The sequence below is a fragment of the Lynx rufus genome, unplaced genomic scaffold (genome assembly GCF_022079265.1).
Source record: "Lynx rufus isolate CCGP_SWC_20201006 ecotype Redwood Valley unplaced genomic scaffold, mLynRuf1.p SCAF_8, whole genome shotgun sequence".
NCBI classification, from domain to species: domain Eukaryota; kingdom Metazoa; phylum Chordata; class Mammalia; order Carnivora; family Felidae; genus Lynx; species Lynx rufus.
This window is the reverse complement of record NW_025814896.1, coordinates 81,088,493-81,113,983: the sequence shown is the minus strand read 5'-3', so window position 1 is coordinate 81,113,983 and position 25,491 is coordinate 81,088,493. Positions and strand designations below refer to the sequence as shown.

Genomic DNA, 25,491 nt, shown 5'->3' with positions numbered 1-25,491 from the left:
ACTAATTTAAAAAATCAGGGCAACTGGGTGGCTCAGTGGTTAAGTGTATGACTTTGGCTCAGGTCATGATCTCACAGTTCTTGAGTTCGAACCCTGCATTAGGCTCTTCGCTATCAGCGCAGAGCCCACTTCAGGTCCTCTGTCTCTCTCTCTGTCCCTCCCCTGCTCGTGCACATGCTCTCGCTCTCCCTCTCTCTCAAAAATAAATTTTAAAAAATAATAAAATAAAAAATAAAGTAGGTGCCGGGGTGACTCAGTTGCTTAACTGTCAACTCTTGATTTTGGCTCATATCATGATCTCATAGTCATGAGATTGAGCCCTGTGCCTAGCATGGAGCCCACTTAAGATTCTCTCTCTCCTTCTCCCTCTGCCCCTCCCTCACTCGCATTCTCTCTCTCTCAAAAATAAAATAAAATAAAACAAAATAAAATAAAATAGAATAAAGATAATTAGCAATCCTGGCACCCAAAGATAATCACTACAGAATCATACTTTTTTAACTTAACATTCCATTGTGAGCATATTCTCATGTAAATATTTTAAAAAATATTTGTAAACACAATTTAAAACTGTTTACCTAGCATTCTAATAATACAGATGCATCATACTTTATTTAACTCGTCTTAAGGTATTTAGGTTGTTTGTAATTTTTCACTATCAAGAACAATGTTTTTATACACATCTTTTTTTAAAATTTTTTTTCAACATTTATTTATTTTTTGGGACAGAGAGAGACAGAGCATGAACGGGGGAGGGGCAGAGAGAGAGAGGGAGACACAGAATCGGAAACAGGCTCCAGGCTCTGAGCCATCAGCCCAGAGCCCGACGCGGGGCTCGAACTCACGGACCGCGAGATCGTGACCTGGCTGAAGTCGGACGCTTAACTGACTGCCCCACCCAGGCGCCCCTATACACATCTTTATAAATTCTTATACACAGTTCTGATTAACCTATGGAAAATAAGTGCTGCAGGTAGAATCTAATGAGATAAACATTTTTAAGGAACTTGATGTACATTGCTAAACTGTCCTTCAGTAAGGTTGACTGCTTTACAACTGGCTGATTATCTTTACTGCTATTGTGATCAAATATGAAGAGATATTATGAGTATCTAGTTTAGCATAGACTTTAGAGTCAGAAAAGGTTGGTTTTGAATTCAAATTTTAACACTTATTAAATGATCTTAGGCAACTCTGTAAACTCCATTTTCCCCACATATTAAGTAGAATTTAACCACTTACCTCATGGGTTATAAACTTTGAGAGATATGTATAAGGTATATAAAGGTCAAGCACTCAAATGAGCAACATTATGACTTTAAGTCTGTATAGCCAAATTGATCAGATTGTCTCTAATCTAATGCCATTAGGTACTAGATGTACTATTATTTTATGAACTACTAAGAAAGAACAAACATTGTCAAACTCTAACATACTATCTATTATAAGTAACATATTGATTTCAGAGAAAATGTAAAAAAGATGCTTATCTTAGAATTGATGAAGTATAGTATGTAAAAAACCCCAGATTTTTAAGAAATTTGCCCAATTTCAAAACCCTGTTAAAATAGCACAATTTTAAAAACCTATGAAACATTAGCAATCATATTACAATTTTTTGTGTGTCAGGCAGTACTTCTGATAAAAAAAACAAAAACAAAAAACACCTTTAACTTTACCCTAAACAAAATTCTGACCATTTAACCAATGGTCAGTTGATAAACAAATATATATGGGGTCATAAATAGATGTTGCCTCCATCATCCTGTGGATTTATTGTACATCATTGAAACCTTCTGAACAGCATCACAGCATGATAGAGTTTAAGAGCTAAAAGGGCTCTTAGAGATTATTTCATTTAATATATGTGGAAAATATGATTAAAAGAATTTAAATGGCTAGTTAACATGTCACACTGGTAATTATTAGCAGAGCCAAGATGAGAACCTAGGTGTACAGGTTCCAAGTCCACAGTGTTTTTAATTTTAAACATTAATTAATTTCTATGTTTAATTAATATATTTACCTTAAAAATCTGGGTTATAAGAAAATTCTGTATTGGGTAATACTTAGAACTTAGGTTACTAAATTCTGCAGTTATTAACCACTAGATGTTTACTGATTATCTGCTATGTAGGGACACTCTGATGTCTTGAAAGCCTTTTTGTCCTAAAAGTTAAAGTACTTAGAATTTATGATTTGTAATTTTTGATTAGGAGAACAGGGGCTTGCTTTGTTAGCTACTATCATTTCTTTGATTCAAAGATGTTCATTTTTCCTTAACATCTCTGATAACTTAAAATTGATGGCATCTTATAATCTTTGTTAGCCAGATGGTAGTCAGGACAGCCATCAATGCCTACACACACATGTGCTTGATATTTTGGGTGGCATGACTGCAATTCCTTGATGTTTCAGTTAACAAATACTTAAATAGTATCTGAAAAATGGAATATAATTCCAGGTTATTGTCCAAAAATCTTATTTTGGGGACTTCTCATAAGGTCAAGAAAATGCAATTATCAATCAGTATTACTGAGAAGAAAACCCCACAGAAAACTGTAGAGGACTGCTGTATTCAAAAGTTTCAAACTTTGGTTTTAGAATTACTTTCATGCGCTCAAAAATTATTGAGGATCTCAAAAAGCTTTCATTTATGTGTTATATTTATTTATATGTAGCATTTAAATTAAAACTGAGAAATGTTAAAAATATTTATATATTAATTTAGAAATAACTGTAATGAACCCATTAGATGTTAACACATTGTAACAAAAAACAATACTTAAAAAATAAGTGAGAATGGCATTATTTTAGTTTTTAGAAATCTCTTTAATATCCGGCTTGATAGCAGGCAGCTGGATTCTCATACCTACTTTTGTATTCAATCTTTTGAGATATTGCAAATCACTTAGCCTCCAGAAAACGTCACTGTACACTTGTGAGAAAGCGAAAGTGAAAAAGGTAAATGTTCTATTATTATTAGGAAAAGAGTTTCAACTTTGGGGGCTCTCTGAAAGAGGGTAGAAGAATTCCAGGGTCCCCAGATCATACTTAGAGAAGCACCACTATAACATTATGCTTTTGATGGCACAGAGGATAATACTGTGTGGCAAAACAGGAACACCAAAAACTCCAAATCAAAAAGTGATTCACAAGAGTTGGATTCTAAATTCTAATTCTAAGTCAGTTATATCTTAACCAATTTATTTTGCTTAAATTCTTTTTTATGTATACATAAGAGGGTTATATGATGAAAAAAATCCATGCTTGAATAAGTTTAAAAGAATTCATTCAATAGGTATAAAATAAAAATTCTATGCGATAAGAAAACCATTTATCATGTTTTTCTGGCAATGTTTTCCTTTCTTTTTGGTACATAAAATAATGGTATATCTTATAATTGATGGTGCCAGAGATTCAATTAAATACAGTAAATATTGTAAGGTCAAATCTGCATCATATTCCCCTCATGGGGAGAAATTCGGATGTTACTGGAATTTTTAACCACAAGTAACAGTGGGACTGAAGATATCAATTACAATGCAACTAAAATATCTGAAGAAAATACTTTAAATGGGAAATATTTAACTTAGCATTACATATTTTCAGAATGATATTCCTAATAAATGGAATAGTGAAATATCTTTGACTTATTCTTATAGTGAAATGTTCTGTTTTTATAGATAAATAATATTTTGATTTGAAATGGTAATATTCTTTATCCTTCAATCTTCAAATTTGGATTTATTTCTAGGCTTAAAATATTATATCATAAACTTTAAATGAAGTTCAGGTATATTTTAGGTTTTTATATAATGGGAAATTACCTCTACCTTTACTCAGTTGTAGTATTTTAAAGTGGTCTATAAATACAAAAAAATAGAATAATTATTTACTAAATATAGGTAATCATCATTCTAACTCACTTACCTGGACTGTTTTTGTGGAATGATCTGCATGATTGAAAGTGGTTCTATCAGCATCTGGATCAGACTCTGTCTGCCTTAGGGAAGTACGTTTTTTCTTTGTAAGGTCTGCATCTCTGTTGTATGAGTATCCAAGTTTGGAAGTGGGAGATAAACTTGGTTTTTTGATAGGTGATTCAGGATCCGATCTGCATTCTAAGGGTCTGGAATTCTCTAATTTTTCCTTCTCCAAGTTATTACTGATGTCTAGAGTCTGAAGCTTTTGTTCCTCTGTCTCCTCACAAATAAAGGGTGGAGACACATCCTTCTTCTTATCACTAACGTATAAGTCACTTAATTCTAAAGTCTCTGCTTTCAGGAGTCTCTTCTTGCCTAACAAAACTTGTGCGTGGATTGAATCTGTATTGTAACATATTCCAGGGTCATCGGATCCTGAAGTCCTTCCAGAGCTCTGCTGGGACTTTTGGGGTTCTGTGTCACTTTTAGTCCTGCGACAGTAAGGGGAGGATGTGCTTGGACTAAGATGATCGTCAGGAGTCTGATGTTCACTTTCTGACTCTCCAACCCCACTATCATTTACAAATACAGAGTCATCTTGCGACAAGAAGTCTACTGCTCCGCTGGTAGGCTGCTGTATTTCAGGCTCCCGTTTCAGATCACTAAGTTCTGCATAGAATTTTTCCTGATCAACAGAACTATTTGTATCTGTTTCATAGTTTCCAACTTTATATGTGCTTTTACTGCTGTTCTCCTCTATCTGGACAACATTCAGTTCTTGGCCACTGAAATGTGCCCTGATTTGATAAAGATAAGTCATAACAGTCAGTTTGTCAGGAATTGCTAATAAAACCATATCAGAAGGTTCCAACAACCGGGAAATTCCTATGCTGGCAAATCCATCATATGCCTTTAAAGAAAGGAAAAAAAAAAGATATATTGAATAGTTCAAACAATCCACTCATTTTAAAAACAGCAAAAGAACAGATATTAACTAGATATACTGTGGTGATCATTTTACAATATATTGAATCATTATGTTATGCACCTGTAACTAATGTAATGTTATATGTCAATTGTGCTTTAATAATAAAGTTGTAAAAATAAAGCTTAGTTACCATAAGAAAAAGCAAATTTTTAAAGAATTTTGTTGTTGTTGTTGTTGTTGGAGGGTATATTACATTAGTAACATTAGTGCTACATGAAATAACAAAATTTCATGCCCAAAATTTGTAAAGGTGGGATAGATGCAAGAAAAAAGAAGTTTCTTAATTAATAACAATTGAAATGTTCCCCAATAAATGAGTAAAAATGAGAATTAAAACAAAAAAAAACCCTTAGAATAATTTTTTATAAGGAACTAAGGTATAAAGAAATAATAATCAATCTGGAGCTTTATCATTCCCATCAATCTCTCTTTACCATGATCACGTAAATGCAGTGATTCGTGAAGAAAAAGTAGAGCTAGATATCCCCAAAGAAGGAAATCCTAGATTACCTGGTATAAAATACAAGTAAGTACTATTTAAGCCTAAGAACATAGTAACACTTTTAAATGCCCAATTAGGACTGATTTTCATAATGAGAAGAGTGATTGCATTTTCACTTCATCCATTTTGGAAAGAATGAAATGTTTTGAGTAGTACAACCTAGTTGAGAATATGAGGTTGCATTGTATTATTTTTGTTAGCCTTTAAAATGACTGTGGCACATCAGGTTTTTCTAGTTTTGAAGAATCAAAGCTGTTTCTCAATTTACAATTAATTATTACTATCCTGAACTAACCCTTGAAAACAGCACTGTGTTGCTAGGAAGTATTAAAAATATGCCTAAAGGTTCAGATATACTCTTGGAAAAAGTAAGGACCCTCTAGTTGCACTCTCACTTTGGAATATAAAATGTCTAGTCTTTGTAACAACCTAGATGTAGGATCATAACTCAAAGTTTTTCTTAAAATAAAGGTTAGGGAATTATGTAACAATTTAGAAGGAATTAGTCTTTTGCACTTACATGTTAAAGAGCATTTCTACCTTTGAATTTAATCCTCATCTCAAAGTCTTCCTGGAGTTTAATAAATGTTGTGGAATAAGTAAGAAAGAAAATGAAAAATAAATTGCAATATTAAAACCTCTTCAATTTTCACAGCACTATGTTTCATAATATAGGTACCTCAAAATATTTACTCAAGAGAATGGCTCAGTTGGTGTGCATGTTTAGGCCTGTTTGTTATTTTACATGTTTTAGGAAAATTAAAGTCATTTTCCTCCTCATGTGTCTTGACAACTTGATTGACAGACATCAATTGCAGACCATCACGAAAAGCACCACAGGCAGTATTCTAAACATTTCCCAATTATCTAAAACACTGACATACTGGTTAAGATCATATGTCACAGGTAAATACCTTTTTTATTCAGTACTTTTTACAGACCTGGGAAAATGATTAGCTTCCTTGTGGGGAATCTCCTGCTGGTGTTTTGCTTTATGTAGCAATTCACTTTATGCACACTAACTGCACTAAAAAAACCATTTAAAAACAAACTGGGTTTCTTGTAAGCGAGGTCAAGACTTTATAAAGGAATCTTCCCCTAGGTTAACCTCTTTTGCTGTGGTCAATCACCTGTCTTTTCAGCTGTTTATGTGAGGACGAAAAAAAGAGGTCTTTCAAAGAAAATGGTCGTATTCATTCCTAGATGTTATTTAATTGATAAGGAGGAGTCATTGCCAGTTATGTTATGCATCTGCATGGAACTTAAGACACACGCATTGTTTCTTAGGCTGCTTTAAGTCCAATCAAGGGCAGATAAGGTTATCGGGAAGAATTGTGTGAAGCCGGAAATAAATCTGCAGGTAGCAGCTGATACTCAATGTAGATACCAGGTAGGAAGTTGCAAAGTGATGAAAAGCAAAGATTGTATGACAATTATTTATTCAATTGTGCAATGAATAGGACCATCTAAATTAAAATCCTTTCAAAAAGCCATGATTATCTACCCTAGAAGATCTAATTGAGAAAAAACGTAATAGGATATTCTTCTCTATGTAGTAATATGTAAACCCAAGGTATGCTCATCATTAAGTTCCTGAAAATAATGTAAAGAAGTGTGACCTAAACCTTAAGGCAAATCTCCATACTCTTAAAAATACATAGCCAGGTAAAATCAACAATGTTTCCTTTTCAAAATTTCAAACAGTAATTTAAAAGCTTCACTTTACAAAAATAATAATGCTCTATTTTATGCTTTTATCTGCATTTAAATTAGCTTAGTATTTTATTCAAATGCAAAAAAATGCAGGTATAGAACTATCATACAAGCTCTCCAAAATTATACAAGAAATAATTCACAAGAATGACTTACTCTGTAGCATACCTACCACAGATGTGATTTCTATTAAGAAAAAATACACTGATATTTTAAGATTACCTTTTTTGGTGGCATATTTCAATTAAAAAACCTAACAGTTTTAAAATGTATTTCTCTAGGGCCATCCTCAGGCATTTGTAAAGGTTTTTTTAATGACAACACAAATTTTTGGGTTTAGAGGGCAATAAAAGTAAAAAATTGTTGAATTAAATTCTCATCTGTTAACTGAATTTCTATCAAGATTCCATTTATGGACTTTTTAACACTCATTGGTGGTTTTAATTATTTAATTTAAAGTAGACTGAAAACTTTAGACCAGAGGTTATTAATCACTTTGTTCTATGAATCCTTTTGGCAATACACCCTTTTCAGAATAATGCTGTATGTTTATAAAATACATAGGATTACAGAAGAAACCAGTTATATGAAAAATAAAACCTTAAAAATATTAGTAAGACTGAATTTGAGAAACAGCAATACGTATACTTTTGGTGAATGTATTAACAACTGTAATTGTGAAGAAGTGATGAGCTTAAAAGATATGTGAAGGTATTACAACTGCAACTGCAAGGTGATTCCGAAATATCTGAGACTCTTAAGGTGATAAAGTCTTAGGCATGGCTAATGCTAAAGTGGTGTGTTGCCAAAATTCATAATTAAAGGAAATGCTAAATTTCACTTAAAGAATTAAGAAAATAAAATACATTTTCCCCCTAGTCATGTTTAAGAACCCCCTGAATTCTGTCCATAGCTCCCACATTAAGAACTCCTATTCTAAGACAACAATGTATTTCATTAACTTTCAGCTGAAGAATTCAATTCAGTATAAAAAACAATGAGTACCTACTGTGTGTTGAGTTAGTGCTTCCCTCCTTTCTCATGTCACAGTGCACATACATGTTATAATATTGTACTGTGCACTGGGGTAAATAGTTAAGTTAGCCTGCAACCACAGTCAGCTAGCCCAGCAGCCTCTGGGCAACTCAGCCCCACATAGCTACCCTGACGGCCAAAAGAATCAATATCCCCCTGCACAGTAATTAGGAAGCTCTGCCCTCAGTATGCTAATTAATTATGTGGAAAAACTATACAGTTTACCAGAAAGTGAAAAAAAACAAAAATAAAAACCAAAACCCAATGTTCATATCTTTTTGCTTCTAGGAACATATGCTTGCTTTCTTGCATACCTGCCCTCATTCCCTCCCAACATATTTTTCTAAACTCATAATCATTTATGGTACAAGAGCATTGAGTGCACTTTTTAAAAGCTAAATCTCGAATAAAAACAGTATGCTTTAACAAATATTTAACAGTGAATGAAGTCCATACATATATTAAAATTTGATGCCAGTCTGGCACTTGTGATCTTTAAAGGCCATGACAACCTAGGGTAAGACAACCTAGAGTAAACTATGCATCCTAATTTGCACTGCAAGAAGCAGACTATCTTCTTTCTGTGAGCTGCAGTTATGACCTTACAACACAGCCTCACTTTCCCTAAATCAATAAAAGCTGCAGAAGAGCCAAACTGGAAACTATGTATTTTTTTCCTTGGCAATTCTTACCTTTTTGTTGTTCTCTTTAATATCTTGAGGATTCAGAGACTTGTAGTCACTGGGGAAGAAAAAGGCACTGTAGGTACATACAGTATTTGATAAAAACAGCTGCTTAAAAAAAAACTTGAATCTAAAAATTTGACATTCAATAATACCAAAGAGTAACTAGCAATTTCACAGCAGTTCAATCAACCAAACTAATAGTGTGGAAAAGTAAGTAAGTAAGTAAGTAAATAAATGAATGAATGAATGAATATAGTGATTACATGTTTCATTGCCTGAAGCTTTCCATCTAAAAGAGAAGTTAAGGCAGAGCACCAGAGACCCGTCTTGACAACCAAATTTACCATGAGGTAATCCCTTGTTGTCAATGTACAAAGAGCTATGGGCTAATATGTCTCATCTCATTTTAACAGTAACACAATTTTCATAATAATTAAAAAAATTTTTTTTAATGTTTATTTATTTTAGAGACAGACAGACAAAGCACAAGTGGGGAGGGACAGAGAGAGCCGGAGACAGAATCTGAAGCAGGCTTCAGGCTCTGAGCTGTCAGCTCAGAGCCTGATGTGGGGCTCAAACCCATGAACCATGAGATCATGACCTGAGCCGAAGTCGGACACTCAACCGACTGAGCCACCCAGGTGCCCCTCATAATAATTTAAAGTCAGTTATTTGTATGAGATTAAGAAGAAAAAACTTTTTTTTTTTTTTTTAAGAGAAGATAGGTTTTAGGCATCAAGAAGGGAGAACTTTTCTTTTTGGCACCCATTTCTTTTCTCAAAAAGCAAAAGGTGTGAGTAATAAGGAAAACAAAGTCAACTGTTTCAGGACATGCATTAATGAAATTATTTATGTTTGGGGTGCCTGGGTGGCTGAGTTGGTTAAGCATCCAACTCTTTTTTTTTTTTTTTTAATTTTTTTTATTTGACGTTTATTTATTTTTGAGACATAGAGAGACAGAGCATGAACGGGGGAGGGGCAGAGAGAGAGGGAGACACAGAATCTGAAACAGGCTCCAGGCTCTGAGCTGTCAGCACAGAGCCCGATGCGGGGCTCGAACTCACGGAGTGTGAGATCATGACCTGAGCCGAAGTCGGTCGCCCAACCGACTGAGCCACCCAGGCGCCCCAAGCATCCAACTCTTGATTTCAGCTCAGGTCATGATCTCACGGTTCATGAGTCTGGGCCCCACATTGGGTTCTGCACTGACATTGCGGAGCCTGCTTGGGATTCTCCCTCTCCCTCTCTGTGCACATGGGCACACAAAAGCATAAATAAATAAACTTAAAAAAAGAGAAGTTATTTAGGTTTTTAAAGAAACTATTATTTACAAAACAATTTACAGGGAATGGGAAATGTTCTACTTACATTAAATCTGGTCTAAAGTGGTGTAATATTGCACAAAAAGATAAACCGTTTCTCCATGATGTAGTAAAATTGGTGATTTTCACTCCCCGGTAGTTTTTTGTAACTTCTTTACACCATACAAGCAATGACTGACTAGCATTTGGCTTTCGCCCCAAAACAGGACTTGGTATAGGACTTGGCTAGAAAAAAAGAAAAAGAGAAAAACATTAAAATAATTTAATGAAAGATGAAAATTAACATTAATTGACCTAAGTAGATCATTTAAACCCTTTGATGTCAGTTTAGGTCCTTCAAAATTGTCAATTCAAGACAAATGAAACCTCCAAGAAGGAGACATGAATCTTAAGTTATTATCTTCAGTTTTAGCCTATGGCATTTGCCTGACAAGGATGTAGATAGGCAAGATTTTAAACTCATACATAAGAACAAGCCAAGAGCTACAATGATGGAAACATTATATTGAAGTATTTAAATACTTAAGTCTGAATATCTGTGTAACTCTTATACCCTAAAAAATTTTCCTCAAATACAATCATGGATAAATATAGTTCCTTTTTGACTAGATTAAAAATAATGTATTTTGAAATCTAACTGTAGCACAAATTGTTAGCAGTGGAAAGACCAAGATCCTATTAAGTTTTTTTTAATACAGTAATCATATTTTTGATAGCACAATGGTAATCATACTCAAACATATTTCTTATATAAATTTTATGATGGCAAAACAGATTTAGAGTTATTAGCAACAGTCAGGTATTGGTAGCAACAGCACACAACAGTGTGTGATTTGGATTTGCTCAAAATATCTTCTAATTATCAGTGATAGTTACTTTTGTAGGTCAGTTAGGGGTGTGTGTGTGTGTGTGTGTGTGTGTGTGTGTGTGGCTAAATCTTAAGCATATACTTGGTTTTTCCCTTGTTTATATATTTAAAACAATGATGACAAAAAAAAACTACATAAGATTTTTATCCTAAACTTTTATTATTCTTAAAACCATGTCACTTTCTTTTACTGAATAACAACAACATTTTGTGATAGTAATTGTAAGGCTGGTACAATTGAAAACCATAAAGAAAACTACAATAGTCTTCTGGACTTTAAATTTTGCTATCAGTTAAGAGTGCTGATGATAAACATAAAATAGGGCCCTCTAAAATAAGGTGAAAGGAGGATTATTATTTACCCCTAATATCACTTAAGTTTAACATGCAAACCATTCTCGCTACAAAGCTTACTTAAGAAAGACCAATGATGCCCCCACTTGACAAAAGCATGTTAGTGCCAAAAAATTAAAATCATCAACTCCAAATTAAGATTATACATTCACTGCTCCTGTGAAAAGACTAAGAAACACCAAGGATATAATTTCTTATTTTTATTATATTTTTATTAACTGCCATATTAACAAATTCTTATATAAAGCAACCTTACAAAGGGCTGTTCATTAAGTAATCACCTATACAAAGTAAATGTGGAAAAATACACAAGCCAAAAAATTCAATAAATTTAGGTTCAATTCTACTTATTATGAAGAAGTAGGTAAAAATGGAATTCCTAATGTAATAAAGTATTTACTTTAGAATAAATAATAGTTCTTTTAATAACGTCAATTTGACATGTATAAAAATGAATATTAAATATCTTTTTATCTAATGGTGACTTTGCACTGTGATTTTCAAATAGTTCTAGTCACTTAACCTGGAAATAGAGTGGAGAATGGTCCATGGATGAGGTAAGGGGATCAATGAACTGGGTACAAACACATTTTTTTCTTAGATTTCCTATTATTTAAAGGATTGTCTTTATTAAAATGTTTTTCTGTATCAAATTATACTAGTAAGACATTGATGCAATTACAGCTTGAGTAATAGGTACATGGGCCAGATAATCTGCAAATGTCATTGCAATGATTCATTCCAATCATCATTAGCACGTAGACAGGTAATGTACAAAAGTCATTATCATTATGTTACAATCCAGAGTGGCTTTCTGTAAGAATTAGGGAAAACACACAATGTCATTATGATTATAAATATATCCTTGTTTCTAAGAAGGCTCAATATGAAAAGGCTAGAAGAACTAAGCTAAACTTTGGATTTACCTTAACACAACAAAACCTTTGAATTAAACATATCTTACAGATGCTTGCTGCACTGCCAAGAAAAAGAAGTCATATGTAATTGAAGAAACTTTGATGAAATTACAAGCCCTATAACTGGTCATATTGGCTGCAGAGAAATAAAACTGAAGTAGAAGCACTGTACAATAAATCATCCACTTTAGAACGGCTGATCTTTCATCTAATATTTTGCAGAGGGTTACAAATAAATAAGCAGTTAAATAATTTCAAAGCTTTCAGGATATGAATGAATGTCATTTCTTGTTTCTTGCTATAGCTGGCTCCTGATGTGGCAGGTTAATTTATTTCTCTGTCTCTGTTTCCTCATCTACAAAATGGGGATTGTAATGGTACCTAGTGTACATAGTGTCATTATAGTAAGAGGACTGCCTCTCCCTCCTCCCACTCATTATTGTTCATTACCACTCTCTCCCTTGATTATTCTGAACCATATCAACCTCTTTTCTGTTCCTTGGATATCCAAGACATGGTCCACCTTTGCATCTTTGTACAGATTGTTCCATTTGCCTGGATGTTCTCCTGTCAGATATCTGCATGATTAACTCCAATGCAACCATTTTCATTATGCCTGTTATGACAACCCTATTTAATAATGCAACCCATCTCCATCATTCAACCTCAACCCCACACTCCTGACTACCTTACCTTGCTCTGTTTTTTCGATAGTACTTACCATCCTATGGTCCATATACTTTATTTTGGTTATTACCAAAATATGCTTATTGGTCATGCTTACTGCTTATTACTTTGTCCATTCTCACTAAATATAAGGTCTGTGAAGACAGGGGTCTATGTTTGTTTCATTAACTTATCCTAAGAGTCAGCAGGCACTCAATAAATGCTGCTAAATAAACAGATGCAGGCAAAACACTTGGCAAAATGTATGGCACATAGAAACAACTCCATAAATGTTAATTACAACTATTATTACTACTACCAATACATTATCAGCACTTGAATTCCTATTTTTGAGGGTCTTTTGGAAACTTAAAAGGCCATGAATTCTTCAAGATTAGTGAAAAATATTTTTGCAAACAAAACTTTAGCTGGGAGATAATCTTGATACTTTATGTACAAAATGGAGCACTTGGAATTCTTGGCAATGTATCTACTTTTATGAGTTTGGTGAAAAAAGCAGCTCTGAGTGACTTAATTTAATGCTTTCCAAAGAAAGGAAAACACCAAAATCTGGCCATTAATGGTAGAACCAAACTATCAGATGCTGGAACAACTCTTTTTAAAAGTTCTTTATTTATGCAGTGACCAGATGTATGAGAAGACATCTTTATTTAACATACTGGGAAAGTAAACCACAGATATTACAGTTATATTTGTTATGTACAAGAGAGATTTCTAAAAGCCATTCTTATAACTTTATGATCAGATTAATCAGAATCTGACTGATTTTGAAGAACTGATCTGCTTCATTAGGTGATCCTTCCATTTCTCTCTAAATCAAGCTACTATATGGACGCAATGGTACCAATCTCAGCTTAACTAAGAACTACAAATAGATGCCAATCATCATGACTATAGAGCCAATTTGAAGACATTACCGTGGAGAGGAAATAGGACTTGAAACCGTTGTTTCACTTAATAGTTCTGTGTTCTAGTATAGATAATTTTAATGCATTGTTTCTGTTAACATAGCATTTTACATATTAAAGATAATAAGGCCACCTAGTTACTCTTGCTATCAATGGCAAGAGGATTGCTTTCAGAAAATCTAGTCAAATAACTTGTTACAAAATTTCCTAAATTTTAATAGCTGTAAGAAATTTCAATTCCATTTTTTCTGCTCTACCCCTCTCACTATAGTTGCTTTCTCTTTGCTCTTTCCTCTTCTTCCACTGATACAAGCACATATATATTCCTCTAGGTATTGCTCTAAATAGTTTTTTCTCTTTCCACACTTTGAGCTGATTCACTCCCAGGATTTCAACTATCACTTCCATGCAGATGATTCCCAAATATACATTTATAGTTCAAACTATCTCAAGTTGACATTTCCAGCTGGCCGTCCTTCCTGCCATATAAAATTCAAACTCAATATGTTCAAAACCATAATTATAATCTTTCCTTACAACCTGCTTCGTTTTCATTATGTTTACAAATGATACTGCTATTGTCCCAATTATCTAGACTTTTAATCTCAGAATCAGCTTTGACATCTTCCTTCTCCTATCATCCCTTATTAATATACGTTAATTCATGGGAAATTTTGATCCTATTGCTATAACCTATCTTCTTTTGTCTAGCTATTGCAAAATCTTGCTAATAGGTCTTCTGTCTTTCAAAATTCCCCTTTATCTGATTCATTGCCATAGCAACAAACTTCTTAAAGCACAGGTCAAAGTGTCTAATGACTGTTAAACACACAAAATTACATCAAAATACTTTTGAGAAGTGAATCCCAAATCTCTTTCAATGTATCTATTCTCCAGGATGATTAACTATTCTCTAGAATCACTATGCTCTCCTCCCTAGTCCCAGCTCCCCTACTTCCTGTCTTTGATCACACAGATTGTCACCTCACTTTGGAGTATCTTCTGTCTCAAGTACAACTGCTACAATTCCACTTTACCTTCAAGATTATTGCACAAAAGGGGCACCAGGGTGGCTCAGTCAGTTAAGTGTCTGACTCTTAATTTTGGCTCAGGTCATGATCTCCCAGTTCGTGAGTTCAAGCCCCACGTCAGGCTCTGTGCTAACAGTGCGGAGTCTGCTTGGGATTCTCTCTCTCCCTCTTTCTCTGCCCCTCCCTGGCTTGTGCTTTCCCTCTCTCTCAAAATAAATAAGTAAACTTTAAAAATATGTTTTTTTTAAAAAAAGATTATTGCACATGAAATCTCTCCAACTCCAGTCAGTAGGAATTTTCAATATTCCTTTGACTCTCATATAGAATTTTTCTTACAATATGTTATTTCTTCCCTCTACAAAAAGACTTAATTTTTCATTAATCCATACAGTATATTCTGAGCATTTACTATGTCCCACAGGCAATGTTAAAACCTTTACATGGATTAGCTCACTTAATCTTCACAACTCCTTTGAGTTAAGTGCTATTACTCCCAATTTCAGTTGAGGAAACTTAAGTCACACAGCTAAAAAGTAAAGGAGTTAGGATCTATACCAAGGTGTTCCCACTCCAGAGCCTGTGCTCTTATCCAACATGCATTTCACATTTCAAGATAATGCAGCTTTAGGACCTCAGCAGAAACTGTAAGTTTCTTGAGACTAGTAGTTGCCTTAGTTTACTTCTTACCTTTTTCAGAGCTTAGTGACTGACTGCCCAGTGTATATTAAGTTAATTGATTCTAAAAAGGCAATTGATCCAAAAATTTTAAGCTTTAGGAGTACTTAGTTGATAAAACCCTTTGTCCATTCTTTGGATTTTATTTACTTATTTAAAAAAAAATTTTTTTTATGTTGGGGCACCTGGGTGGCTCACTTGGTTAAGCATCTGACTTCGGCTCAGGTCATGATCTCGCGGTTTGTGGGTTCGAGCCCCGCATCCGGCTTGGTGCTGACAGCTCAGAGCCTGTTTCAGATTCTGTGTCTCCCTCGCTCTCTGCCCCTCCCCCACTTGCGCTCTGTCTCCATCTCAAAAATTAAAAAACATTAAAAAAATTAAAAAAAATTATGTTTGCTTATTTTTGAGAGAGAGAGAGAGAGAGCGAGCACGAGTGAGGGAGAGGCAGAGAGAGGAGACACAGAATCCGAAGCAGGCTCTAGGCTCTGAGCTGTCTGCACAGAGTCTGATGCTGGGCTGGAACCCACAGACCGTGAGATCATGACTTAAGCTGAAGTCGGACACTCAACCGACTGAGCCACCCAGGCGCCCGCCCCTCTTTGGATTTTAGAGTATTGGTTAGAAGTAGAACTAGAAGTAGAACTGTCAGTCCACAGCAGTGAAATATATACTACTATTGCTAAAATTGTAGGACATTTTTGTCTCCCTATTGCTGATTCTGGGAGTCTTCCCCCAATTATTACAAATTTTCAAAAACAATTGAGGAAACTGTGGATAAACCTTACAATTTGGGAAGCACAAAACAAAAGCAGTGGTGAGAACAATAACACTTGTATTTGCACTGTTAATTCTTCTTCAAAGTGTTTCATTTAAATAACTTCATTTTATTCTCATAGAGAAACTGAGGTATTATTTTACTCCTAGACAATCTGAAAGATTATGCTGTAATTAAATTAATATTGGGAGGAACTTGTGCTTATATTAAAGGACTACCATCTGAACACAATTTTTGGTTGCTGGTTTTTGTTTTTTTTTAGTTTATTTATTTTTGACAGTGTGAGCATGAGCTGGGGAGGGGCAGAGAGAGAGGGAGACACAGAATCCGAAGCAGGCTCCAGGCTCCAAGCTGTCAGCACAGACCCTGATGCGGGACTCGAACTCACAAACTATGAGATCATGACCTGGGCCGAAGTCGGACGCCCAACTGACTGAGCCACCCAGGTGCCCCAACTGTTTTTTTTTTGTTTGTTTGTTTATTTATTTATTTTTGAGACAGAGAGCAAGAGTGCGAGTGGGGGAAGGGCAGAGAGAGAGGGAGACAGAGAATCTCAAGTAGGCTCTTGAGTTGTCAACCAAGAGCCTGACGTGGGCCTCAAACTCAAGAATGGTGAAATCATGACCTGAGTTGAAATCAAGAATTGGACCCTTAACCAACTGAGCCACCCAGGCGACCCTGAACACAATTTTTAAAAAGCTGAACAAAATGTTAGAAAACATTCTAAGATACATCAAACAACTATCCTCAAATCAAGATCTTGGACAGACTAGGTAACTGGAGAGTGAGCAAAGCTCTCACAGCTGCTTTTGTAATGGTTGCTCTGGAAGAGTGAACTGAGGGGCAGAGCCGCACTTTTGGTAGACTCCCAAATAGCAATACGCACCCCTTAACCCTCAAAAGTAGAAAAAATAAAATAGAATGGGAACAAAAAATAGTGAAATTGGAAATACGCATACAATACAAAGGATCAACAAAGCCAAAAGTTGCTTCTTTGAAATGACAAAATCAAACCTCTGATATGACTGAACAAGAAAAAAAAAAAAAGAAGAAAGCAAATTCCTAGAAAAGTACAGCTAGAAGAGACAGAAAGCCTAGATAGTTCTTGTTGCTATTGAAGAAACTGAATTTGTAATTGAAATCCTTCCTATAAACAAAATTTCAGGTGGTTTTATTGATAAGTTCCACCAAACATTCAAGGAAGAAATATGTCCAACATTACACTTATTCTTCCAGAGAATAGGAAAAATGAGTTTATTCTCCAACTCATTTCATGATCCTAGCAAACCCTGATACCAAAACTCAATAGAAAAAGACAAAATTACAGGAAAACCTGTCATGAATATAGAGGCAAAAGTGTTAATAAAAATATTAGCATGTTGAACCTAGCAATTTATAAATTGAACAAACTGGACAATGAACCAAGGAATGCACATTTGACTTAACATTAGCAAATCTATTGAGGTAACTTGCCAAATTAACAGATGATAGGGGAAACTGTGTAGATATAATCATCTAAATAGATACAGAAAAACATTTAACAAAATGTAATGTCCATTTATATTCTATAAAATAGTCCTAGCAAATTGATAGTAACAAGATTCCTTAACTTGTAGAATCTTCAGCAACTATCTCAATGATGCAATAGTTAAGATTTTTCCTTTGAGAGTGGGGATCTACCACCACTTTTATTTACCACTGTTTTGGAGGTCTTAGCTAGTTTTAAGGCCAGAAAAAGATATAATGTTGTAAATATTGGAAAAGAATCAAAATGGTAAAAGTGACATTATTTGCAAATAATATAATTAAGTACATAGAAAATCCAAAAGAACCTATAGATAATTTATTAGGATGAATATGAGAATTTAAGGAGGTTGCTGTGTACAAAAAACAATGTACAAAACTAACTGCATTCCTATACACCAACAAAAGCAGTTAGAAATTAAAAATTTTAAGACCATTCACAGTGGCATAAAAAATTACTAAGGAATAAATCTACAAATAATGTGCATGAGTGTAACTAAAAAACTATCAAGCTTTACTGTGAGAAAATACAGGAATCTTAAAGAGATAAAGAAATATACCATATCCATGGATTAGAAGACACAATTTATAAAGACACCAATTATTTCCAGGGAGAAAGGGTTAACCAAAAGACCTAAGACCTTTATGAGGAAATGACCTCGAGTTTACCTTCCAGCAATGTTCCCACAGAAATATATTGGATGAACATCAACGTGAAAGGTCAAGTTTGTTACCAGGCAACATTACTTATTGTAAAAATGACCCCGGCTTGGTGAACTGCATCTACACTTGGAAGCCTGTCAATAAACTATAAATGCCTATTGAAAAATAAAGGCCACAGCTTCCTTGTGCTTACAGTGATTCTGGCACTTAAATGTGTCCCTTGAGGGATCTAATGGTTAAACATACAAGTGTACAAGAGTATGTATCTTATAAACCAGAGTGGTCCACACTTACCCATCTTGCAACTGAACAATTCATGGGGAGTTGAACTATGGCACTGCATACCTGATGCTATAATGCTAACATACTGCATTTCCTTGCCTTCTATAAAGCTAAGTAACCTAGTGCCAAGTTATTTTATACACACCCATACACAAAGGGCTTATAATCAGAATGAAAATCTGCTCTATCACATTATTAAGAGAACTGCAAAAGACACTACTACAGACTTCCCTCCCAGGAAGGCTAAAGTTAAAAACTCTTTTAATTAAAAGGAAATTAATATTTTAATGAAATTAAAAATATCAAGTGTTGACAAGAATGTGGAGCAAAGGGAACTTATACAGAGCTCACGGGAAAACTCTGGCATCATCTATTATGATAAATCTGAAGATGTGCATATGCTATGACCCAGCAATCCTAGATTTATAACCTACAGAAACTCATGGTTATACAAGATAGAATACATGTTCAAAAATGTTCACAGCATTTTTGCACTGTCACAGCAGCACTGTTTACAATTTCCCATATGTGAAAATAATTTTAATATTAGAATTATATATGTTGTTGGTGACAACGATAAAATAGATCTTAAAATTGTTATCTGTTCAGATAGTGAAATAACACCACACACACACACACACACACACACACACAGACAGACAGACAGAAAGAAGGGAGGGAGAGGAGAGAGATTGAGAGAAGTACAGAAAACATTTAATCCTAAAATATACTACTGACAAAAGAAAACAGGTACAAAATCATATATATATATATATATATATATATATATATATCAGGTGATTCCATTTATAGAAAATGAAAAACCAGTCAAACCTAACATTATATTATTTAAGGATTTGTACTTAAAATTTCTGGAGTGATTTCAAAGATCTAATTCTTTTGGTGTTTACACAGATGTTCGCTTAAAATAATTTTCTTTTTTTTTTAATTTCTTTAATGTTTATTTATTTTTGAGACAGAGACACAGCATGAACAGGGGAGGGTCAGAGAGAGAGGGAGACACAGAATCTGAAGCAGGCTCCAGGCTCTGAGCCGTCAGCACAGAGCCCGACGCGGGGCTCGAACGCACGGACCGCGAGATCATGACCTGAGCCGAAGGCGGACGCTTAACCGACTGAGCCACCCAGGCGCCCCTAAAATAATTTTCTTAAGTTGCATATATGTTTTATGCACTTTTTTGTATATATTTTATATACATTTCTGTTTCATAGCAAAAATGTTTAAGAAAAATATTGGAATTGCTGGTTTAAAAATAATGAAGTAAAGATGGTGGTTTCCCCATGCAATCTGAAAATCACCTAAAGGTAACAAGGATAATGAGAAACAAAAGTAAACCTTTTTCAGCCTGAAGTAGGAGACATATGGAACCCTGACTACAATATATGGGGATGTTCTAACAATAAATTAATAAACAAATTTCCCAAATTACCAGAAGAATCAATTATAAATAAAACAAGGAAAACAGAACTCATATAGTGCAAAAAAAATTTAAAAGAAAGCATAATTATAAAATAGGATTTCAGAACCAGGACCAAATATATCTAATAATTACATACCATAGAGACAGTAGAAATAGGCCCACATACAATAGCAGGGGAGAGAAGGTTGACCTTAAGGACTTGTGTGAAAAGACTGGTGGTGATATTAACAAATATTAGTCTTCTTATATGTGTAATCAAATATGACAACATTTGGAAGATCTGTAGGACTTGGGGAATCAATATTGTCCAGTGAACAAAACACATAATATTACAAAACCATGCATCAACAAAATATCCATTTGAAAATGCAAGATAAACCAAGGTATGATTTCAGATTCTGCATGTCAAATAAAAAAACTATCACTTGTGAGTTTTCATGTAGTATCAAAGAAGACAATCTATAATTATTTGAAAAGTCTATTAAAATTATCTTTATTTTTCCAACTGTAAGTGTGAACAAGGTCAGATTTTCTTTATATACTTCAACCAAATAGCATATTTACAACAGATTAAATACTGAAGCTATCTCTACTAAGCCAGTCATTAGAGTGTGGCAAAAGTGGAAAAAATTTCATTCTTTTTACTAAATTGTTTTTGTTTTGGAAAATATAGTCATCTTTCCAAAAAAATGTTATTTATGTATGTAATTGTTTATTATTTTTATTTTATTTGAGAAAGTGTACATGAGAGAGCATGCATGTGAGAGAGGGAAGGGCAGAGGGAGAGGAAATCTCAATCAGGCTCCATGCCCAGCACCGAGCCTGACACAGGGGTCAATCTCACGACCATGAGATCATGACCTGAGCTGAAATCAAGAGTGGGACGCTTAACCAACTGAGACACCTATACACCCTATATTATTATTATTTTAAATGAATTAATATACTTTTTAATTTTCTCATTTTTAATTTCTAATATTATAAGTATCAATAGGTATAGCTCACATAAAAATTCTTTGGGGCCCTGAATAACTTAAAACATTTTTATTATAGTTAAGTACACATAATTTAGTAGGTACCATCTTAACCAGTTTTATACATTTTTAAGAATGTTTATTTTTGAGAGAGAGAGAAAGTGGGGAAGGGGCAGAAAGAAAGGGAGACAGAGGATTCATAGCAGGCTCCACATGGTCAGCACAGAGCCTGACACAGGGCTTGAACTCATGAACCATGAGATCATGACCTAAGCTGAAGTTGGATGCTTAACCAAATGAGCCACCCAGGAGCCCCATCTTAACCATTTTTAAATGCACAGTTCAGTGGTATTAAGTACATTCCCTATTGTTGTGCAACCATCATGACTGTCCATCTCCAGAACACATATCTTGCAAAACTGAAACTCTATACCCATTGAACAGTAATTTCCCATTTCTGCTTTCCCACAGCCTCCGGCAACAATTCTACTTTCTGTATGATAGAACTGTTGTTACATAAGATACCTTATATAAGTGTAATCACATGTATTTATCATTTTGTGACTGTCTTATTTCACTTAGCATAATATCCTCAGGGTTCACTGATGTTATAGCTTGTCAGAATTTCCTTCCTTTTTAAAGCTAAACAATATTCCACTGTGTGTGTGTATATATATATATATATATATATATATATATATATACACACACACACACACACACACACCACATTTTGTTTATCCATTCATCTGTTGATGGACACATGGGCTGCTTCCATGTTTCAGCTACTGTGAATAATGCTGACTATAAATGTAACTATACAAATATCTCTTTAAGATCCTGCTTTCAAGTCTTTTAGATATACATCCAGAAGTGAAATTGCTGGATCATATGGTAATTCTATTTTAAATGTTGTGAGGAACATCTATAGTGTTTTCCATAGTGGCTGAACCATTTTATATTCCCACCAGTGGTGCACAAGAGTCTCAATTTCTCCACATCCTCACCAACACTTGTTATTTCCTTTTCCTTCCTTTCCTTTCTGTTTTTCCTTTGATAGTAGTCACCCTAATGAATGTGAAGTGGTATCTCACTGTGATTTTGATTTACATTTCTCTAATGACTAGGGATTTTCAGCATCTTTACACATGCTTATTGGCCATTCATATATTTTCTTTGGTGAAATGTCTATTCAAGTTCTTTGTTCATTTGCTTTTTGTTGTTGATTGTTAGGAGTTCTCTCTATACTCTGAATATTAGTTCTTCATCAGACATATAACTTGGAAATATCTTCTCATATTATGCAGGTTGCCTTTTACTCTGTTGATTGTGTCCTTTCATGAATATAAGTTTTAAATTTTCATGAAGTCCATTTGTCTATATTTTTTTGGTTACTTGTACCTTGGGTCTTACATCCAAGAATTCATTCTCAAATCCAAACTTGTGAAGCTTCTGCCCTATATTCTCGTATAAGAGTTTTATAGTTTTCATACATTCAGGTTTTTGATCCATTTTGAATCAATTTTGTACAAGCTGCTAGGTAAGGACCCAATTCCATTCTTTTGCAAGTAGATATCCAGTTTTCCCAGAACCATTTGTTGAAAAGACTGTACTGTCCCCACTGAATGGACTTGGCACCCTTCTTGAAAACCATTTGACCATATATGCAAGGGTTTATATCTGAGCTCTCTATTCTATTGCCCTATATGTCTGTCTTTATGTCAGGACCACATTGTTTTGATCATTGTAGCTTTGTAGTAAGTTTGAAATCAGGAAGGTGAGCCCTCCAAAACTGTTCTTTTTCAAGATTGTTTGGCTATTTGGGATACCCTAAGATTCCATATGAAGTTTAGAATGGATTTTTCTATTTTTGCTTTTTTAGGATTTTATTGGGGATTGCATTAAATCTATAGGTCACTTTGGGTGGTATTGACATCTTAACAATATTAAGTCTTCCAATCCATAGACATCTGTTAAACATAGCCATTTATTCGTGTCTTCTTTATTTCATCATTGTTTCCTACTTTTCAGTTCACAAGTCTTTCACTTCCTTAGTTAATCCCTAAGTATTTTATCCTTTTGATATGACTGTAAATGGAATTGTTTTCTTAACTTCCTTTTCATACTGTTCATTGTTAGAGATACAACGCAACTTATTTTTGTGAAGACTCTGTAACCTTTGCTGAACCATCTATTCTAGCAATATTTTTTGTGTGGAATCTTTTGAGGTTTTCTATATATAAGATCATAATCATCTATGCAGAGGAATAGTTTTACTTCTTCCATTCTAATTTTGATGGCTTTTGTTTCTTTTTCTTGCCTAACTGCTCCAACTAGGACTTCCAGTGTTACCCTGAATAGAAGTGGAGACAGTAAGCACCCTTGCTTTGTTCCTGATATTAGAGTAAAAGCTTTTAATCTTTCATCACTGAGTATGATATTAACTGTGAGTTTTTCATATATGGCTTTTATTATCTTGAGATAGCTCCCATGTATTCCTACTTTGTTGTTTTTTTATCATGAAAATGTATTGAATGTTATTATTTACTTTTTCTGCATTTATTGAGATAATCATGCAGTTTCTGTCCTTTACCTTAATGAGGTGTTGACTGATTTTCATATGTTGAACCACCCTTGCATTCCAGGAATAAATTCCTCTTGGTCACAATTCTTTTAGTATGCTGCTGAATTCAGTTTGCTAGTATGTTGTTGAGGATTTGTGCATCAATGTTTATAAGAAATACTTGTCAGTAGTTTCCTTTTCTTGTAGCGTCTTGGGCTTTGTTATCAAGGCAACGCTGGCCTTACAGAATGGGTTAGGATGTGTTCCCCCCTCTTTAATTTTGGGGATGATTTGTGTTTTTTCTTCTTTAAATGTTTGGTTGAATTCACCAGTGAAGTCACCAGGTCCAGAGCTGTTGGGATATTTTGATGACTAACTCAAGGTCCTTACAAGTCACAGGTGTGTATTCAGATTTGTGTTTCTTCATGAGTCGGTAATGGTAGGTTTTGTTTCTAGGAATTTATGCATTTCATATAGGTTATCCAATTTGTGGGTATACAGCTGTTCCTAGTATTGTCTTATAATTCTTTCTATTTCTGTAGAATTTCTAATAATGTCCTCACTTTCATTTTTTATTATAGTAATGTGACTCTTCTCTCTTTTTGTCTCTGTCCATCTGTCTGAAGGTTTGTTAATTTTGTTGATCTTTGCAAGAACTTTTGGTTTCAACAGTTACCTCTATCTTTTTTCAAAGACATATTCTTTTAGGAGTGTTAGTTTTACAAAAAATGCAGAGGAAAGTACAGAGATTTCTCATATATGCCCTGCCTCCACACATGCATAGCCTCTCCCATTATCAATATCACTCAACATAATGGTACATTTTTTATCAATAATGTTATTCATCATCTCACAGTTACCACTTCTTTATGTGTGGTGAAAACACTTAAGATCTATTCTCTTAGCAAATTTCAAGTGTACAATGTTCTTAATTATAGCCACCTTCTTGTACATTAGATCACTAGATCTTATTCACACTACATAAAACTTTATACCCTTTGACCAACATCTTCCCACTTCCACAGTTTATCTTAGGGTTCACATTTGGTGTTGTACATTCTATCAATTTGGACAAACGCATAATGACATATATCCATCATTGTAATATCGTACAGAATATTTTTGCTCCTCTGTGCTCTACCTAGTCATATTTCCTCTACACCCAGGTCCTGGCAACCACTGAGCTTTTTACTGTCTCCACAGTTTTGCCTTTTCTAAGATGTCATATAGTTGGGCCCACACAGTATGCAGCCTTTTCTGAGTGGCTTTCTTCACTTAATAATAAGCACTAAGGTTCCTCCATGTCTTTCCATGTCTTGATAGCTCATTTCATTCTAATGTTTAATAATAACCTGTTATCCAGGTACCATAGTTTATTTACCATTCACCTACTGAAGGAGATTTGGGTTGCTCCAAGTTTTAGCAATTATGAATAAGCTGCTATAATAATGCATGTGCAGGTTTTTGTGTGGATATGTCTTCTACTCTTTTGGATAAATACCACGAGGTACAACTCCTGGATCATATGGTAAGACTGTTTACATTTTTAAAAAAATTTTTTTTTCAACGTTTATTTATTTTTGGGACAGAGAGAGACAGAGCATGAACGGGGGAGGGGCAGAGAGAGAGGGAGACACAGAATCGGAAACAGGCTCCA

At 34.4% G+C, this 25,491-nt stretch overlaps 1 protein-coding gene across 3 annotated transcripts in view; it reads right to left on the bottom strand.

Annotated features, from left to right (window-relative positions):
* Nucleotides 1-25,491, bottom strand: part of EHBP1 (EH domain binding protein 1) — a 338,289-nt gene that overhangs the window by 92,354 nt on the left and 220,444 nt on the right. For all 3 annotated transcript variants that reach the window (XM_047068138.1, XM_047068136.1, XM_047068137.1), the window contains exons 11-13: nt 10,219-10,397; nt 8,857-8,905; nt 3,934-4,836 (exon numbers count right to left, since the gene is read on the bottom strand). In XM_047068138.1, the coding sequence (XP_046924094.1) occupies nt 3,934-4,836; nt 8,857-8,905; nt 10,219-10,397 (1,131 nt within the window). The remainder of the gene's footprint in view (nt 1-3,933; nt 4,837-8,856; nt 8,906-10,218; nt 10,398-25,491) is intronic.